A 21,437-nucleotide genomic window follows, 5' to 3' on the forward strand; every position below is an offset into this window, starting at 1 on the left:
CTTGATTAAAAACCGACGGGCACACTTTGGCATGCCCCTTAAAATTTCTGCAGGAATTTTCTAGTTTACACCAGTATTCACCAATTACCAAATAGTAGGGACGGATATGGAAAACTAAAAGTGCTAAAATAAAAACTAAATGCAGTTTAAGGCAGAAATTTACATACACCAAATAAAGAGTTAAATCAGACCAAACTCCTCTTGTTCTAGGTCGGTTAACTAATAATGATTATTATCGACCAAAAATACATTGTAAGATTCTTTTGTAGGCTGTTTACCAAATAAGATTTATATTTATTACAACCACATATTAATGTCACTTCACAATTATTGCTAAAATCCCAACAAAAAAATCAGTGGAAGTTTTTTTGTTAAAATCCAAGATGAAAGGTGGAAAATGTCAGTGATGCTTTCAGAATCCTCGTTATGAGAGTTAATGTTTTTAAATTATGAAGTTTAGCTGCAGGTTTCATTTTCTTGCTGTGCATCAGTCAGCAGCTGCTCTTCTAAATGTACTTTAATTCAAATACTTAACTCTGTTGTGAAGTTGAGGATTTATAAAACATAAATGAAATGATGAAAAAACGATATGTACTTTCTTTTTCTTTCTCCTCTGTTTCTCCAACACTGAAGCGAATTATTTATTTAGCAGTTCAGGATTCTGCTTTGAAAATGTTCTCCTGTTTGTGTTTAAGGTGTGAAGGAAAGGAGGAATGTTTCATCTTTTCAAACACGCAGAGCTTCTTATTTCAGCTCAGACATGTAGAAGATAAGGATTTACGCTAAGCTGAAATTCATTCCAGAGCCGTTTGACTGCTAATCGTTGGGAATATTGGCTTTTTATCCGATGTCAGGGAAGCTCTAAACATGCTGCAGCTTCATTTCTAAGCAGGGTTGAGTTTGTTGTAGGTTTGGTTTGAGCAGAAGGTTGTTGCTTCAACGCACAGCGAGCGTATATGTAAAAATGTATTTGTTAATGTGAGACAGATGATCTGTGAAAAGACCAATCTGCTCCATCTTTTCCCTGAACTGCTATTACTGTCTGAAGAAAAGCGCCAAAAACAACCAATCAGAGCTAGGAGGCGGGTCTTATTGATGACAATCAACCTTGTGAACACGCTGCTAAATATGCTAATGATGGGGAAACAACTCACTCAACTCTGTGTCCACCATTTATGACAGGATATGCTAGTTGCAGTGTAGCACAGAGCAAGGGGCATGATTGACAGCACTAAGACCCGCCTCCTGGCTCTGATTGGTTGTTGTATTTCGTACTGGGAGCACTGGGAGAAGTCAAAGAAGCTCAGTTTTTTTCATAGATTATCTGTCTCGTATAAACTGTCACGACATGGTGACTGTTTCAACAAATATGTACAAGAATATATATTTTTTAAAGTTAAATACTGCAGCTTTCAGAGGACACGGCTGCACTGAATCTTTCAGATCCACCGCAGTAGGAGTTTGTTAGTAGGCCTGTCTGGGTAAAGGTTGGTGTTTTTCATGAATCGGAGTGTAAAATGAGTTACAGTTCATGTTTGACTGAAGCCCAACGTGTCGGAGAATCTCAGTGGACTTTAGTTTGAAGGATCTTTGAAGCGTTTTGGTGACATCCAAGGCCGTCCTGTTTGAGTCTTTCAGAATAAATTGTTAATATTTAATGAGGAGGCAGATGAGTGGAAGTAAACGGGTGAATTGAAGGTGGTGGAGTGATTTACAGAGGATCATTTGGTTTCCTCGCGTCTCGTTGCTGGTGGTTGTAAAGAATTTAAATGAGTTCATTGTGATTTTAGCTGCGTTTCAGTGTGATTGTGCTGCTGACACAGAAATCCTGGAGACGACACGAGTCTGCAGGCAGGAGAGAAATGCAGACATAATGCTGAGACGGAAACGCCTTCTGAACACACATTTCCATAAGACTGCAAGCAGAGTAAACTCATTCAACAATAATAATCGGTTTACATTGTCATTACCTAGCAATATGTTGAAAGCAACGTTGTTGTTGTGTTTCTTACAATGCACAGCAGGACTTCTGCGTTATACGTCTGTCCTTGCCTTTTCTCTGACATGACAGTTCCTCTGCAGGGACGCTGCAGAATTCAATAACACGTATTAAATCAGTTCTCTGGATTTAAATATTCATGTTTTTGGAGCATGAACAGATTCCTACATTTGCATATTGTACAGAGTCAACAAGATGAAGGGCTGCATGACTTTATGTGGCTGAATTAGCTTTGAAGCCCTCATTGGTTTTAAATTAGTTTTATAGCAACTTTTTGGGCTCCCAGTGAAAACTATAAACTCAAACTAGCTATCTACTTGTTGACTTCTGACTTTCAGCTCTGAATATGGCACACTTTAAAATAAATGTGGAATGCAGTTGGATAAAAGTTGGTCAGGATTAAAATATTTTACTGACTGACTAAAAGTGCTGTTTTTAACGCTGTTTATTCAACTGATCTTTGTCAGGTCAAAGATCAGTTGAACTTTGACCTGGCAGGTAGGAGGGTGAGAAGAATGCCTGTTCTGTCAACTACAGAACTACAAAAGAAAACTTTATCATGATTACAGTCAAACCCAAACTCATTTAAATATTTTTTTCTTTTTAAACGTATGTTTCTATTTACATTTTCTTAGAAAATGCTATGAGTTGGGGCTGAAAAACCAGCCAAAACCAGCATTTCGATATCAAAAATTGTGAATATTTATAATTATTGCTTTAAAGAGTGAGTTGCTAAGCAACCGAAGAGTGATTTAGTTGATGCCAGACACCTTGAGATGTGATGAGGTTGTTTTTCGGCTGTATTTTGCAAAACTGCAATAGAAACACTTTTTCACATCATATGAGTCACATAATCAACAGGAGGATGTTACTACTGACAAAAACTGCAAAGAAGACAAAAGGAAGTGGTTCGAGGGTGATGGCGTGGCATGTTTTTTAATGAGCAAACTTATTTACATGTGATTTCAATCCCCTTTTTGTTTTTTAAAATGGAAACGCCAAAATTGCGAATTAGTTTTTTCAAGATTAGTGGAATATCAATGAAGTTTTGCAAACATTTGTAATGGAAATGTAGCAGGACGCTGAAGGACTGGAGTTTGATGTGAGATCAGTTCAAAGTTCTTTTTTAAAAATCAGAATTAGCTTGTTTTTTTTGTTTATGCTTACAAACAAGGCATTTTTGCAGATATAAAAGGCAAAGTTTTCTGAAAACATTCATTCTGCTCATTAATGTATGCATTTTGTGCAGAACTAGCTGTAATGACAACAAATGCCAACATGTGGGAGTTTCTGCTGGCAGTTGAAGGAAACGCATCGACTTCAGGATTTGGCAGAAAGCTCCAAGTATGATTAATCACATGGAGATGAGACCAAATTCCTTTAATTTGAGCTCTAAGGAGTTTCCCTCATAAGGAATGAAGCCAAGTGACAGACGGACGGCTAAAATGATCCACTTTCATACGTGATAAGTGAAACATCACCAAGTATTAAAACATTTGCTTTTTGTCAGAAGATGCATGGTCCTGCAGGACTGGCACACACACACATTTAGTTGTTTTATTAATGTGACCTGGGAGCGTCTGTGTTAAAGTGAACGTAAACTGGCTCAGTCGGCAGCTCCTGTAGAGGGAGGAGAAGAGGAGGCGCTGCAGATCAGGGACCGAGGGAGGTCAAAGTCACTTCATTCTGTTAGTGACGTGCAAAACTCCAGATGGGTTTGGACACAAGAATGGAGAAAGAAGTCACCAAACAGGCATTATGGGGCCAAAGGTTTGACCGTCCGAAATAAATATGTGGTTCAACAGTTACTGTAAGTGTTGATATAAATGTGTAAGAAGGCTTTCACCATCACAGCAGCACTTCTCTACGCCATCTATCGATGCCACTTACAGCCGCTCGTCAGAGTGTTGTAGTTCCACTGGGTCTTTGCTAATTGCTGCTGGCTAGTTTGAAGGAGCCGAGTGAAGGAGGCATGTGGAATCAAACCCAGGATGACCACATTAAGGACTAGAGTCTCAAATTTAAGGTTGGATTATTAAAATGAATTACATTATTACAATAAAACATTAATGACTTAGAGATTCTTTCCACATCTTTGCCTTCCCTGCCTGCGCACGGCGCTGTGTTGTCATTAACATTTTGCTGTTAGCGGTCACCAAGGCCTGTTTTAACAAACGCCTGATGTTTCAGGATCGCCTGCAGACATGACACTGGTTCCACCACATCACTTAGAGTTAATGAGTCCCACATCCAGTTTGTACATTATTTCACTTAAATGCGGGCCCCTCATATTTCCGCTCTAAATAAGAAACATGGCTGGTTTCTTATTGCAGGAAATCTGCAGGCTGCAGGTTGCCATCCCTGAGCATGTCTGCTCCACTGTGCCTCTAATGACGCTCAGGTTTCTGATCTCCACCAGCGTTTGTTGGGTAACAAGGCGATAATTACAGACAGATGGAAAGCTGCTGAAAAACCAATAAAAACAACGTCTGACGGTGTCGCGGAGACGTTTCCAACTGGAAACGGATTCTTCTGTGGATCAACCGTTGAATATTGCATCAGCACATCTGCTTTTTCACTCTCCTATCTTTTATTCATATTCGACTCGGGCGGCGTTTTGCTAGACATTTTGTTGTGTGTAGATTTTGTTGCTGCAACTAATCAGTTAATTTAGCGATTAATCAAAAAAAAAAATGGTGCAGATTTTACAATCTTTTCTTAATAACATAACTACATTGAAATATGCAAATAAATAAAAAAATTATGTAATAAAATAAAAATTTTATTGCCTAAGATGCATTAACACAGGATTCCTGTTGTAAATTTGAACCAGGTGAAGCTAAAACTATCCATAAACGTATTCACAGACTAAGGTGGGTTTATCTGAAACATAAATGTATTTTTTAATAGTTTTGGCTTAATTACTGCTCTGAATATGTTGGGGGGGTTTTCACCAAATTGCCTCTTTTTTGAGGTTGTACTCCAGTTAACGATTACTTAATTACAAAAATTAGCTGACAATTATCTCAGTAATCGATTAATCATGATTAATTATGATTAATCTTATTAATTGTGTCATCCCTAGAGTAGATTCATAATTAATATAAAAAACTGATAGTGAATTTATTTCTTGTGCTTTTATTTACATAATAATGGAGAAAAACCTAAAATATCCGGACATTAATGTCTGATTACAGTAAATAATAGAAATACGTTGAAGCCCTGATTCCCCCCCCCCCCTCTTTGATCTGCGTTTTTTTGGTTCTGCTCACTCAAAGCGACCCGTTCTGTTCCAGGCTGGGATGATCCGAACCGACTCGGATGAGTATTTTATCGAGCCGCTGGAGAAAGGCACTCAGGAGCTGGAGGACCAGGGCCGGGTCCATGTGGTGTACCGGCGGTCGGCGCTGCTGCAGGCCCCCTCTGACAACTCACTGGACTACCAGCTGCAAGGTAGGAGGCCGACTGGCAGGAACCCGGCTGGTAGGATAGACCGACGTCAACTGGAGCTTCTGGATTACACAGACTTTATCTGTTTTCTTAAAGTGGGAGCAATAACTGCCAACAAATTTCTCATGAAATGTGTTTTCTTGTATAAAAAACTGGGTAGTCGAGTTGAATGATTGCTAATTATCTGTGTTCTGACTGTAAGCAGCAGCGATTTTCTGCTATTTACCAAAGCTGAAGAAAACAGAGTAACTTCTTGTTAATTTTAAAGCTTTTTGCAATCATACAAGATATGGATGGAGCTAAAACAAAATATCAAAAACAAGAAACAGATTCCCTCAATAGGAGTGGATTCACAGCACACACTGCAACCTCAAACATCCATATTTTATGTCAGTCAGTATTGAAAAACGATCTGTTACAGTCAATGTCCAATGCTTTATGGAAACTTGCAATAATTCAACAATCAACAAATGTTCTTCTTTTTTTTATTTTATTGGACTTTATTTGAAAAGACACACACCTAACATGAAGTCCTCAGTTTCCGTTTCTTTTTAAGACTCAGAATGATTCTGTTGGCGTTAAAAAACTGATACACGATTTCTGCTTTTGAGAAAACTAACTTCCATACGAGTCTGTTCAAACTAGCCTTTTAATTAGCCACATGCTAATCAACATTTGGTTTTCTGACGTGAAACAACAGAAATCCGTATTTAGGGAAGTTGTGCACAAAGTAAATAATTCAGTAAATCTTTCATTTACAGACTAATACTGCCAATAGTGCTCTGCTTCATTGGCCACTTGCTGTGTGTTTCATGTTAGCCTGTTTTTAGCTTCTTTTTAACAATCTGAAGCTGACATGCTGTTGCAGCACACAGGAGCTCAGCCCCATTATTTATCGCAGCAGGAAGGAGATCACTGTCTGAGCTGATCACTTTTCTTAACCTCTGGGAACAGAATGGAGGCACACAAAGGAAAACATGTTCAAAACCCAAACAGCGTACGCTTCCTTCTAAGTGAAAATGGAGGAACAATAGATTAAAGGGTTAACGTGGTGTGTGTGATTGATGCTGTGGGAGATTATCGCCGTTAGGCGCCGCCGCCGCCACGGCTGTGGGATTCTTTCCCCGCTCCCTCCTGGGATGTTTTAGTGTTGATTGGATTTCTTACCTTTCGCCGGCTCAGTTTCTGCCGGAGGATTGTTGAATTGATTTTATGGCTCTCCTGTTGGCAAAGACACCAGATCTGTAATTCATCCTTTTCCTTATCATCTGCTGCTGTGATCCTGAAGCTAAACGGACAAACTGACCTCAGGAAAACATTCTTTATCCACCACAACCCAAAGGTGGATGAATGGAAACGAATATAATGAACACATACCTTTATGTTCAGTGAGTTTAGGTAAAGACATTTTTAGCAGTTGGCAGTAGAGATGCTGCACTTTGAGTCTCCTTTGCTTAGCAACAGCAGCTGAGCTTCTATTAAAACACAGTTTTGGAACTGCTGTATTCCCATTACATAAGAAACAAATAAGTTTGTTCAAGTGATAAGTCATTAAAAACATGCAGCGCCGGTTGTTTATCTGCAGAAAAGATTTTCAACATAAGCTAATTGTGATACAGCAGAAAAACCACCTGATACTAGCACAAAACGTTTTATAGAAAAACATGACAGGTTTTGAAAACTGAGAAACTAATTTGTTTTCGTAATTGCAATTTGTGCAATTGTGTGATAAGTGGAAACGCAGCGGGTGTTCACACTAACCTGTTTTCTCATATTCGCTGATACAGATAGTTTAATTTTTAGTGTGGCTTTGCGTTTATTCTGAGTAAATTGTTCTTTTTTAAGCTATAGAGCATATCAGGAAGCTAGCAGATTGTGTTTCCTACCATCGTTCTGGATGCTGAGCCTTGTGTGCGGTCAGGATGCTGTGTTTGTTTTGGCATCTTCACTTCCTGTTGTGAGGCATCAGGGTCAGGCTGTGAGCTGCTGGGCCACTCGGCAGCAGAGAGGCTTCCAGTTCACCACAAGCAGAACAGAAAAGCAGCTAAAGTTTCTTCATTTTACCTTGAAAACACTGGCTCAGCAAAAAATTAATTAAGTTTAATTGTGTTCATGGTACGTCATTGTTTCTGTTGAAGCCCAGATGTGATGAATTTAAGAGGAAGCATCTCCTGATAGACCCAGAACTGGAGTCATGTTCCTGAAATTAGATATTTTTTCATTTGATTAGTTGGACTTAGTTCGTTGGGACTTTGTTAAAATATGTTCAGATTCAAAAGGTATAGTACCTTGCTAATTTCTTCAGAACAATTATTCTTGTGGCTATAAACAATTAATCAATTGAGATAAGTTTGATCATTTCCATTCTGATAATATCTTTGAAGGGCAATTTTGTTTACAGTGACTTCACCATCCATTTCATTTCATCAGATCCCAGTTATTTTGTGACCATTGTGGGTTTTTCTTCCATTAACCAAAAGGCACCAGTTTGGTGTGTTTGGTTGAACATTTTTAGATGAGAGGATTACCGTCACTCATTCATTCTCTTCTCCGCAGTACAATCTCCATATGCAGGGACAGAAGGGACATTTGCTTCACGGACGTTTCTCTGTCATAAATCAAGGAAATTCAGCCACTTGCTTTACTAGCATGTAATCTGGACAGTTAGCCATTCTTCTTGGTACAATTGATGCAGTTCAATCAAACTAACTGTTCATCTTTCCTCTGGCTGTATGAAAACTTCTGACCAGTTTCTGTTTGGTAGTTCTCGAACCAAAACTTCTCCGGTTCTCCAGGAAAGTTGGGATGTTTTTGTTTGTGTTCCCCATCGACTGTTTTTACTCTTAACTGGTAGCAGTTATTGGTTTGAAGTCAGAAACCTGCAGCGGGATCTGAGCTGCACGTCGAAGTTCAGTTCCTCTTCTGATCAAAGCCAAAAGAACAGAGAACTTAAAAAACTCAATGTTAGCCTTTTGATCTGATTTAATCTCTGCGCCTGGTTAGTGTTTCACCTCAACACCGAAGACTTCTCTGCTGCTTTGGCTGAGTTTTGATCAAGCCGGTTGGATTTACTCTATTTTGTTTCAATCAATGTCACGAATCTGTCAGAATCAAATATAAACTACAAATTAATTGTTTTTCCTGTTGAATGACTTCTAACACACCAGTTAAGCTTAATCATCTTTAACCAGAACAGTTAATCAGGGATTATTAATACATTATTTACATGTTTTTATTTCTAAATGAGCAAAATTAGACACCAAAAAAGGAAGGATTGTTTTTTTGGTGTCAAATCTCAGAATCAGAGGTAAGAGTATTGTTTTTATGTACCTCCCGCAATGACTTATGGGTAAATTTTAAGCACTTATCTGCACAAAAATATTAATTGTTCTCTTCGAACAGAAAAACTGTCTTCTATGTTTTAATCGTTTGTACTTGGATCAAATAGATCAGATTTGTCTCTCCATCCATCTGAGTCAGAGCTGGAGAGCAGCGTTGTGTTTAGCTTCGTTACCTTGCAGCTGCAAGGTTCCTGGTTTGAATCCCAGCTCTTGTTCTTCCTCCTGCGCTACAAGAGCTGAACTCTGCATTCACACCAGCCCGTTTAGCTCACTGTAATCAAACTCTAGTTTATCGTTTGGTGAGATGTGAATACTTAATTAGACCAACAACGTGAACAAACCTTAAATGCAGACCGGAAACCGCTCCAGAAGTAGGAAGTAGACTACAGCACAGGGCATTTTGGGTAAATACGACTAAAACAAACACGCAAGCCTAGTGGAAGAAATGACTTGTTGTATTTTACCAACAACAAAAGAGAAATCCTGCAGCGGCTAAAATCTGATGCTACTCTGTTTTTGTTTACATTTGGTGAAGAAGGAAGTTGTGCTCAGTGGTTTTTGTGTCATTTCCTTCTGTGGCTCTTGGTGCAGCGCCCCCTCAGGCGAGGAGGGGAACAGGTTTTTTAAAGGGTTTGGATCATTTGAGTGCAGTGACAAAGAGAAACACAGCAGCTAAAAATATAACAAATGTTCAATTTTGTTCCCCAGTTTACTGGACTGTCATCAGGAAAAAACCCTAAAGTTCACTTAGGTATGAATGTGTGTGTGTGTGTGTGTGTGGGTGTGTGTGTGGGTGTGTGTGTGTGTGTGTGTGTGTGTGTCTCCATGGTTTAGCCTGGCTACATGTAAAAGATGGATGTAAAACATGGAAGAAGTCTCTGTTCAGTTGTTTCGAAAAGCTTTAGTCTGAAGACTTGGACATTAAAATAAAATTCAAGCTCAGCTGTCAGCCACCATTTAGACACTGGTCACATCTTATAGATCCAGTCAGTTTGTGCCATTTGAAGAAAATCAAGTCGATGATGTGATTTATTAGTGTGGACGGAGCATTAAATTAAAAATAAATATCAGTTTTTTGACTTCATTTCACAGCCTCAGGACATTGTTCTGGCTAAACAGACATCAGAAAGTTAAAACTGAGCGTTAAAACGGTCTGAAAACTTCAGGCCGCAGCATGGAAAGCTGGTTCCTCTCATTCTGAGATGTGACCTCAGCTGTGGGAACCGCGCCTTTAGCAGGTCACACCAGAGAAACTTTACCTCCTGTTTATGCAACAGGAATCTAAGCAAATAATTCCCCAGATCGCTCCTTTATTTTGGCAGTTTCTCCTCTGAAGCGTGTAGAAACGAGATTCTGCAGAAAGGAAAAACAGTTGGGAACATTTTTTGTTTTCCTATAAAACACATTTCTGTAGCAGAGGTGCCAAAGAAAGCAGATGTAAGCAGGAAGGATTACATTGCTGAGGTGATGATAATCATCCCAAACATTGTTTCTTTGCAAGCTGTCGGAGATCAACGGTTTGATTCTTTGAACAGATTCATATCTGAAGGTACTGCCTCTGATATTTAATAGTTTTTATTTTTAGAGTTTAAGTTTCTGCTGCATCTGTTCTGTGAGGAGAAGCTTTTTTAAATTCCTTGTTGTACAGCAAATGTTTGAACTGTGTAGCTGCCCCTTGTGGTCACAAACTGAAATATTTTCTTCACCAGATGCAGGTAAATATTTCTTGGATTTGATAGATAATGTTAATATTTAAACAGACATGTTTTTAAGGTTATTTTATGTGACCCTGCAGAGTCTATAGGCGGGCCACGTTCGCCCCCAGGCCTTCAGTTTGACACCTGTGTCTTAAGGTGTAGGAAATATTTCAGGCAAACAGAAAAACCCTAAAAATTTCATTTTTAGGAACTTTATTGTGCCTAAATTAGCTACTGACAGAAGAAAACTTTTTTCTTGTTGGTGTATTTAATTAATCAAGAATCCAGGAAGGAAGTGAAGAGTAAAATGTTACAGGAATGTGATTCACTGCCTAAATTCTCCCGTTTCTTTTCATCGAAGGGAAATGAGTGATTTCCGCCTCAATATGAACATCTGCACCATGAACTCCGTTCTGTGTCCAGACCTTTGTGTCATTTGTTCTGTTTCTGTGGAGCCGCTCAGCGTTTCCTCTCCGACTCTGGAGCGTGTTCAGAGTTTGAAGGCATTGAACCAGTTCCTGTGTAAATCCTTTGGAGTCCTCTGAAAACGAACGCTCCAGGACGGCTTCCAGGCCGAACCGAAGTCGTAAAGTCGGTGGATGATGGAGTCAGAGCTGCTGTTTCCAGCAGATTCAGACACCAGGCTTTTTTTCCCCGGAGTCTGGCTGGAGTCGGCGTCTGAGAGACGAAGGCGGAGAGCGTTGTCTCATTTGTTGGATGGTGGAGGAGATGAGCAGACAGAGCATGATGGATGAGTCAGAAGTTACATATCTGAAACCTGATCATAAAACACCAGAGCTGCATAACGTCACTGCTTCACTGCTGTGCATAAGCAGGTTTTCATGTTTCCAGAAGCACACCTAACGTTCTGGGAGTCGGTTTTAGTTTTTACCGGTTGGATGAAGAGGCCAGTAGGAGTGCGGCAGACTTTCTCCAGAAAGCTGCAAACTCTGCAAGGCCACAGGTAAAATTTCAAACTGATTGTCTTTGCTGTCCTGAGCTCCACTTAATGAACAGCTTGAGTTCTGAGCCGGATGATAAATGCAAATGAATCCTCAGCAGCAGCTAATGGCTTTTTTAATCCACACCTGGCTGCGCTGACGGACTCACCGTCAGGACTGTGAAACCGCTTCGCTCTGAACTTCAGACACGATTCAGCTCGACCAGGAGCTCATAAAGGAACACATCACAGTCCAGTTCCCGTTGAACCGGGCCGCGCTTCGACTCGGTGTGTCGACAGGAGCAGCAAATTATTTCTATAATTTCACAACATTCCAGGTTAGCAGGTGTTTTGCTGGATTGTTAGTGAGGATGGCGTCTCTTAGATATAGTGAGCAGGTAGTTGTAACAATGTGACCCCGTCAGGAGTGTGTGTGTGTGTGTGTGTGTGTGTGTGTGTGTGTGTGTGTGTGTGCGTGTGTGAGACGCCAGCTTTGAGTTCCTCAGTGAATTGTTAGCTTCTCCTGTGTGAGTCTGAACCGGTCCTCCTCTCGGCTCCTCGGCCTGAACCGGTCCTCCTCTCGGCTCCTCAGTCACGCCTCCACCTGAATCTGCTCTCTGTTTGCATCATAAACCGGCGGATTAAGCAGATATTTTCCAGGTTGCATCACGTCTTCAGAAGTACGAGCCCCGCATGCGCCTGATGAGCTCTTTCCATCTTAAACCTGCTGATAATTAGCCACTCCACACAAAGCCAAGAATGTGGAGGAGGATGGAAAAGACCTTGAGTGTTGTGCAACATCCCCATTAAAAAAAAGAAAAAGTCTTGCTTAACTTCCCATCTAATATGCCTTTGAATCATTTATTTGTTTTCCAAAAGTCTTCTGGCAGCTGACTGGTGCATCGTTTGTCTTTCTTTCTTTCTTTCTTTCTTTCTTTCTTTCTTTCTTTCTTTCTTTCTTTCTTTCTTTCTTTCTTTCTTTCTTTTTTCTCTCTCTCTCTCTCTCTCTCTCTTTCTTACTCTCTTTCTTTCCATCCAGTCTGCAGCAGAAAACCAGATGTTTTAAATTCCTCCTCCTTGTTGCGATCATACATCCATTCTGTCTTTTGCAGACGCGGTCTGTAAGATGGAGAATGTGATGTTGCAACACTTTTGGTTTTCTTTGTGTGGCTGCAGCATCTTTGCATTGTGTAAGAATGTTAAAGCTGCAGGAGCTAGGAACCAGAGAAACAGGCCAGCGGAGGATTCTGTGGTGGATTTTGAGGTTTTGCTGGTTTTGTTTAAACTTTATGCCTGAAAACATTGATGACTGAGGCAAAGCAGATGTTTTAAACACTGAAAATATGAGTTAGAAGCTGCAAAAACACAAAATCTTACTAACTCTTCACTGCTCAGCAAGAGCTTAATTACTTAGTTTTGATTTATTTTACTTGTAGCAAGACATTTTTCCTGCATCTTGCTGAAAAGTTACTTATAAGTTAGTTTTGTTTTATTTCAAGTGTAACAAGATATTTGGACTGGAAACTAGACCAACAATACTTTGTAATGTTTTGGACTTTTATCAAATCACCAGTCGTCATGCAACATGAACCTCTCAACATATTTTACAACCACAGACTTCCATGTTTTTCATTAAGATCTGATGTGACGGATAAACACAAAGAAACATTTTTTTATTATTATTTTAACCACGTATGGTTGTATTTACTAACTCTGACTTCTGAAGGTAACTGGTTGCACTAGGTTTTATTTTGGGGTATCAGAATAGAAATAGCTGGAAACTAATGCACTTTCCAAAGTTCAGACACTATAAATTGAGTTTGTCTCATTTGCATCCATCCCACAAGCAAAAAAAACTACGGTGGCCCAGAAGGGTCATGAAAATGCAGAAACCACAACGGGAGCTGAGCTAACGTTTGTTTCAGCATGAAATACTTTTCACCAACAAGGCAGTTCAAAGTGCTTCACATAACGGAGACAAATCATGGATCAGTTGCTCCAGATCTTACTGAAACTTTAGATCTTTAATCCCAGAAATGGTCTTCAGGTGACAGAAGACCAACTTTATAACTGACTTTATGTGACTCTGAAGGTTCAGCTCTGAGTCCATCACTAACCCTGTAATAACTGAAGCTGTGCTGATTCTTTTTACACAACGTCTGTTGTGGTTTTTGTCACTGAATTTCTTTTTGCATTTTCATCCTTTGCCTTGTGGGCCACCGTAGGAAACAATGAGTCCATGAAAACACAACCAGGTGTTTCTGTCTCCCCAGTGAAGAGCTCAGACTGAATCACTGAAGAAACCCTGAAATCTTGGGTGCAGGTCTGAGTTTGTTTGGGTATTTTTTCCTGCCCTGCTCGTTGGCAGGAACTCGACCTTGACTTGCGTAACGGCAGCAGCTGAACGCTCTGCAGGCAGGTTCGTTTCCTCAGTACATTGTATTCCCATCCAGAACCAGCACAGTCTGAATTATTATTATGATTCGTTATGTTTGGCCATGATGGAGAATTAAACACAAAATGAACACAAATAATAATTTAAGAGAGCTCTCCATCCATGCTCAACCATAGAGAATAGAAATCCATCTGCCATCTGTTAACAGATGTTTTCTCTTTGGTGTTTCTGAATCATGACCTCTGACCTTAACAAAGTGAGGCATGCAGTGCTGAGATGTTGCTCTGGTCATTATGTGACCTCCTGGATGAATCACCCAGCTGGTTTTGGACTAATTTCTTCTCTGTGAAGGTTCTCCACTCTTCCATTTCCACTGTGATTGACTGGAGTCTGAGAGCTTTGGAAATGACTCTTACATTTTCCAGACTGATGGATGTTTGTGACTTTCTCATCTGTTCTTGAAGTTCGATAGGTGCCTTGTTGCTTTTTGAAATATTGCTGCTTTCTTCATTTTATCAGAAAAGCTCTATAAAAAGGTCTTGTTTTTCTTTTTGTCCGGTCTGGAAGTAATCAGGTCTGGATTTACTGAGTGAAATTCAACCAAAAAAAATTGTGGCTAGTCATAGTCAATGCAGGAATTAGCAATGGGGGCAATTCCACACATGGACAGCTAGTTTCCCTTAACTGTTTGCTTTTAAGTGTGGCTAAAAAGCTAAACTTTACAGAACTTTATGTGCTAATAAGAACATCAGATAACCTGATAATTCTGTAATATTATGTCTGCATATCCGGTTTGTTTACTAAATGCATTGGAAACTGCTGAGACCAAGTGGGAATCAAGGAAGCGATGAGGAGGCTCCTCATAGAAACCTTTAAGTTTCTATTTTAAGAGTCTGGCATCATGGAATCTGCGTAGGTTTGCTAACTGCTAACGCAGAAACAAACAGGACAGAAAACATCTTGTGTGTAGGTAGAAACAGACTCCATTCATAAACGTCCACCTCCCTCCGTCTCTGGCAGCCATTATTCACTTTGCGCTTTTATATCGGTTCTTTATCAGCTGTTTTTTGGAAGGGGAAGCAGTTCGCTGCTCAGCCGGCGTTCAGCGATGACATTGGGTTGTTTGTTCTTGGACAGAAAAACCCCCCCACAGATGCAGGTCACGAAAATATATTGAACTGCCTGAGAGGAAATACAGTAAAGTTTTCTTCCAGAAAGCGGGTTTGGAGCCCGGCATGAATGGAGCCTAAGTTTCGCTGCATGTTGTAGGCGAGCGACCCAAACAAGGCCCGGCGTTGTCCGCTGCATTTCTGCCACTTCTGACCGGCCTCAGGCTCCTGGCTCAACAACAGATAAGCAGGAAGAGAAGCCATTCAAATGTAAACAGCCTGCCTTAAAGAGTGCCTTTAAAAGTCACCTTTTATTTAATAATCTGGCACATTTTCTTATTAGTTAGCATTTTATTCTGGCAATACTTAAGACGTTAAAGGAGCTTAAAACAAAATGCTGAACGTGACAGAAGCTGAAAGACAGTCCAGTGGATGTCAGAGTTGTCTGTCTGTTTAGTTGTTTTTCTGTTAAAAATTATAAACAAACTGTCTCCACTTCATTTATCTCGTCGGCCATCTTTGTTTTGTCTCAGGTTTGATCTCGATCTGAATGTGTTTATGGGACCAAACCTGTTACTTCTGTGATATTTTTTAGCATAATTTGTGAAATTTTTCACGTTTTGAAAACCAGCTGTCATCATTTACATTCATTAAAAGCAGAGCTGCTGGTTACTTTTACTCAATTACATTTACTTCAGTAACTTTTATTGGGGAAAAAAATACTATTAGGAGTATTTTTACTACGCTGTGCTTGTTACTTTTACTTGAGTAATTTTATTATGACGCATTTCTTCTCTTACTTTAGTAAACTTTTAGGTTCTCTGCCCACTTCTGGTTAAAAGTACTTTTTGAATTTACTCGTGTTGTTTTTATCTGAATGATGCAGGTGCAAGAAAAAAAAGAAAACCCAAATATTAAGGTTTCCTGTTGCTTTATGCACTAAACCAATGGCTAAATTCACCTTCATTTTTTTCCTGAGGTGTTGAAGTGCAGAGCCTCACCAACAGCGTTAACTTTGCAGGTTAGACACAGAAAACTCGTCCTCAGGCGAAGACGAGTAAAAAAAGATAATTTATTTATTAAAATGGAGGCTGTGTGCAGCGGTTGACAATATTTCATGTTTTTTGTTTTGAGAGTGAATCTGTAAAGTTTTATTCTGAATTAAAGAGCCAGAAGTCTGACAAGATCGTCGTCACGGCGACGCGCGCTTTCTGATGTTTCAGTGATTTTAAAGTTCTCGCATCATTTTTAGATTAACGTTTGAATTAACTTCGACTGACAAGAGACAAAGCTTCATGTTTTAAATAATTGTCTTCATCAGATAGAGCAAAAGAAAAAAAAACTTTTAAAATTCAACCAGTTTGAAAAAGAGGTTTGAGATTTTACTTAAAGGGAATTATGAAGTAAAGGAGAAAGTGATCATCTGCTTTATTTTTATGTTTTATATAAGATTCATCTTCAAGCACATCAGTTTAAGTTTGATCAAGCACAAACATCCACATTTCTGATCCAAAGAAAATTCCTGGACTGGACCATCAAACTCCAACTCCTCCAGCAGCAAAGCAAGGGTTAATTTCAACCATTCCTGAATATAAACTTAATAAATACAATTTAAGATGTAGCATCTACAAACTATTTCTCTGCTCATGGATTAACGGTATTTTACTTATTTACCACAATTTAATCAGGCATTAATTTAGCACTCATTATGAATAGAATATGAATAGACATTTTACTCCTGAAGTGGCATTAATTTAAATATTATCTACTAATCAAGAGAATCATGTGTATTTTTTTTCAACATTTCAGTTCTGTCAGTGAACTGACCCATTGATCTGCTTTCAGTCTTTGTGTTTGAGAGATAATTTCCATATACTGAGATGAATTGTTCTGATTTTACTGTAATTTTTAAATGTCCTGATGTTCTTCACTGATTGTCTTTGGATGTGGAAATGCTTGTTTAAAGTAACACTCATCATTATCGATGCCCTTTTCATTAAATGCCAAACTAATCAGAAACGACGGCTTTCTGTCTGAGAATCATAAAGACACAGAAGAAAACCTCCCAGTTTTTATTCTTTGAAATCTTACTGGTTTCTGGGTGTTTTCACCATTTAATATCTGATACAGTTCATATCTGCAGTCTGCAGCTTCTTCTTGCCCTGATATTTGAATTCCCTGATCACAAGCGAAGCTTTGACCCAGTTCGCCTCCGCTCTGTGCTTTTTATACTCGCCTCCTGTGAGGTTAAATTGACTCTGAGGCCTTTTCTGTTTCGCCCACCTGATGCTGTCGGTGAACTTCTTGGTTGAAAGTTGTAGAGTTGCTCTTACTGCTCAGTTGCATCAGAGTGTGCCACTTCTCCCTCCTCATCCTATTTTCTCTATTTACACGTTCAGTTCCTCACTCATGTCGCCATGCCAGCTGGAGTGCGAGGAATTAAGGAAATGCAGCTTCAGCAAACATTTGAGGGTTTTCGACAGACATCTATAAATATGAGAGATAATTATAAACTAAGCTTGAATCTGCAGCTATAAATTCCAACTGATGAGGAATAATGTTTTTCACTACAGTCCATATATTCACATATTTCCTTTGAGTCTTTTTACTTTAGTAAAGTGTTAATCTCACTTCCTCCACACTCACTGGTAGGAATCTTAAAATGAAAACTTCCTTCACTTTTCACTCTGAAATGTTGGCTGCAGTTCTCCAGTTCTCTTTTGTACTCACTTTCCGTCTATATTTTACTCAGCTTTTTGGCAAGAATATTTACTACTTATTGCTGCAGATACAGGAGTTTTGCTGAACTTTTTAATTTGCTCTCAAACATTGAATGCTGTTGCATTAGCTTGTTGCGTTAGCTTGTAGTGTTAGCTTGTTGCGTTAGCTTGTAGTGTTAGCGCAGCTAGCTTGTGGTAAAATGTAACATCTGTTTTTTCCTGTGTGCCTGCTTCATGGGTAGCGTATCTCCAAACAGTGCTGTTATTTAGCCCTGTTTAGGGCTCATGTTTTTGGTTCTTGTACTTGTCATGTTAGCAGAGTTTAAAACTTTTACCGCGTTGGAGAGCTGAGTGGCTAGCAGGAGGTCAGTGACGGAGTGTTTTTCAGAACTACCGCTGAAAGAAGTGCAAAAATGTGGGCAAATGAGGTTTGATTTTCATGAACTTTGATGCAAAGAGTATGTAAATAATTATTTTTTTAGTATCTGCTATATCAAAGGATGGCCTATGTTTGACAACACTGGTGTCAAAGCATGTTTATTCCCTCAGACATTTTATAATTGTGGATTTCTTCAAATACAATCCATATAAATACTTTTTATATGTTTTACTTTAAAAATCAGAGGAAAGATGAAAGTTTGAGATAATTAAACTAAGATTTGCAGTAGATTAAAGGTGACCCTCCTGCTCAGATTCAAACTGCCTTTTACCTTTGCAGTGAAAGTCTGATTCTGTTAGCTAAGGCAGCAAAGAGCTAGAAATCATTAGCTCAACTTTAATATAATTCCCAGTAGGAGGTTGAGTGTTGGCTTCAAATTTATGCCCTAAAACCTCACAGGAGCCTGTTTATAGTGATTTAAAAGCGCAGGTGGGCCACAGAGAAAGCACATAGACACACACGCAGCTTCATAACGCGTCCAGCGCTTAGCAGCGCCGAACCGCAGCGCCGCATGGCGTCTCCAGAGGCGGGCTGCTTCGTCCAGCATCTTTTTGTCCTCTTGTGGTGCGCTGCTCGTAATTAGGCTGCGTTGTTGGTCCTGTCAGCACCCATTTTCATCTCTATTGACAAATGAGAAAAGAGAAACGGACAAAGCGTTGCTCATAAAATCCAGGGTAATTATTCTGGGTTTTATGTGCAATAGGAAGCTAAATTCCCTTATCTGACGCAGCAAATTGCCAGCATTAAATCACCTGCAGGCTTGGAGGATCTTGGTGTAGAAACAAGACATTAGCTTCTGTTATGGTTTATATCTGCTACGTCTTTCATGCCTGGTGAGTTAATTGCTCATTTATCGGGTTGCTGGTATCATAAGGGGATAAAAACACAAAGTGGCTCTTAAAAGGGGACTTTTATTTTTCTGAGAGATGCAGTGTATGATTTTAAAAAATTTTCACTAACCGTAAAGTAACTTTGTCTTTCCTACTTGGAAGCCAAAGCTTTAGTTTGCAGAGACGTTGTAATGCAGGGGTGTCCAAAGTGCGGCCCCGGCAGCAGTTTGTGTCCGCTGAACTGATTTTGAGTGGCCCCCAATGGAGGCTTTTTATGTGTAATGTTATTTCCTAAATTACTTTTTACAATGGAAAATGTTAACGCAAAGTTTTCATCTTTTTACAGCCAGGTTTGTATAAAAAGTATAACCTCCTTCATGCAGAGACGTTCACTGAAAAACCGACTTTGCTGGACCCAAATCAGCTTTTATTTAATTTATGAAAATTGGCAAAACATAGGAAGTGATCTGAAGAAAGTGTTGCTCAATTGAGAACTTTGAAGACCAGATTTCTTTCTTTTAATACAACAAATGTGCAAAAATCTTTTATAAGTTTTGGATTTGCAATAAATAACATCCTTTCCAAACAAAACTTTTAAAAATTGACTAATTTATTTGCTTATTTTAGTTTGGTTTTCAATTTTTTCTTGGCCCATGATTTTGGCCCAAGCGACAAAATGTTTGGACGCCCTCGTTATAATGTAAAGATCTGTTTAATCCAGTGACTTGGGTTAAACAAACTGCAGCAGAACAAATATCTATTATTACTCTCTGAGTTTTGTCAGTTAATGTTGCATCATGTGGTCGCCATTTTGAAAAACAACTGCTCTGGACCAAAACCAAATGTTAATTATTTATATTTTATTCTCTGAACCTGATGCTATAGATTTGCCAGTTTTGTTCTGAAGATATTTTCCTCTAATATTAATTTTCATTGGAGATGCAGGGAGTTCAAAGTTACATACTTTGTGAGTTTATTGTCACAAATCATAACGGAAATTATGTGAAGCAAGAGTGTGAGACTGTTTCCATGAATTGTTTGTTTACATGGTGCCACATTCTTTAGGAAAATGTGTTAATGAGTTATTAAGTTAAACATGACCTTTTATCTCCATCATTTGTAGAAGCACTAAACTGAAGAAAATAAATGGATTTGCAGTCGTTTCTGTGGGTAAATATTGAACTGATCTGGACTCAGACTAACTATTACATCATATTTGCTCACAGCTGAAGCTGAAGTGATTTAGATTCATTCTGTAAAGTCTGGTTTGCAGCTGTTGCAGCAGTTCAGCTGCCACTTCCAGTGTGTAACGTTACCTGCCTAAATGACATAAACTAGATTTAAAGTGAACTGTGGCTGGATAATTTCTTGACATGTTGGATTTGCGATGCATGTTGAATGTTTTGATCAGACGTCTTCTCCTGCGTTTGGCGATCCTGACCTTTTCACAGTCCATGAATCACACCTGGAGCTGTTTCCAGCCGTCCGGGTTCAGGTCCGCCCGTCAGGGAATGAGAGGCTAACGCTGATGAACTGGAAAGGCGCTGAAACATGACAGCGCTGTGATGATTTAGTGGCTCTGACTCAGGGGTCTAACTCCACTGTTGAGTGAAAGCCGTTCTGACTGCTCTGATGTTTCACCCTCGTTTCTCTTTGGAGCTTTTCCACTTTGAGTCGTTGGAATCACTACTGGGAATCGATCAGTAATTGCTCATAATAAAGTTTATTTTGGAAGGATTTACAGTGGAGAGAAGGTTTCACTAGTCATTGCTTGGAGCACACAGAAAATAAATAAATATAATATTAATAATAATATATGTAACTTAGCATTTTCAGACTAAGTGGGGGATTATTGGTGCTGAGCAATCTGATTGCTTAACAATCATCAATAAGTTCAATAAACTCTAGGGATGAAAGTTATGGATTAATGAGTTAATCTAGTGTGTATTAACTCCGTCAGAGTAGATTTCCACTTGAGGCGCCGGCCTCTGGTCCATTTTTAGCCTGCGGTAGCGTTCAGCCCCCTGGTCGCGCTGCAGCCCGTGTGGCCGACGCTGGCCGCTGCAGCCGGGTCTGCCGGGCGCGGCGAGGCAACAGGAGCGCTGCTGCAGAGAACCTGTGCGTTTGAAGTAGAAGACCTGAGAAAAGCCTGTTTACTCAGCAGCAGGACGACGAGAATGGCCGAGTCACGACGAGAGCGGCAGAGCGCAGGAATGCGCTCCACAACCCGAACCCTGTGGGAGCCGCGCCGCACTGAGGTGGCAGCCGTCTCTTCCTGTTTACCCAGGCTCCCGCTCCACTCAATCAAAATCAACTTTTAAAAACGTGCTTTTTACGGCTGGAGATGTCCAAGAGTTTTACAGCATCACTGGATTTCTGTGTAATCTGTGCATCGTTTACTGCAGAGTTTCACCAAGATGTCTTCATGTGAGACATTTCCGTCCAGATTATTAACTCACCGAAAGGATTTAAACCAGAGAGGGTTTAAACCAGAGAGGGTTTAAACCAGAGAGGGTT

General features: G+C 39.7%; 1 protein-coding gene across 4 annotated transcripts in view; it reads left to right on the forward strand.

Annotated features, from left to right (window-relative positions):
• Window positions 1-21,437, forward strand: part of adamts3 (ADAM metallopeptidase with thrombospondin type 1 motif, 3) — a 131,583-nt gene that overhangs the window by 38,833 nt on the left and 71,313 nt on the right. For all 4 annotated transcript variants that reach the window (XM_015056233.1, XM_015056236.1, XM_015056234.1 and 1 more), the window contains exon 4: window positions 5,296-5,452. In XM_015056233.1, coding sequence (XP_014911719.1) covers window positions 5,296-5,452 — 157 coding nt within the window. The remainder of the gene's footprint in view (window positions 1-5,295; window positions 5,453-21,437) is intronic.

Source organism: Poecilia latipinna, unplaced genomic scaffold (assembly GCF_001443285.1).
Source record: "Poecilia latipinna isolate Pla-1442-1.1 unplaced genomic scaffold, P_latipinna-1.0 Scaffold1367, whole genome shotgun sequence".
Taxonomy (NCBI): Eukaryota; Metazoa; Chordata; class Actinopteri; order Cyprinodontiformes; family Poeciliidae; genus Poecilia; species Poecilia latipinna.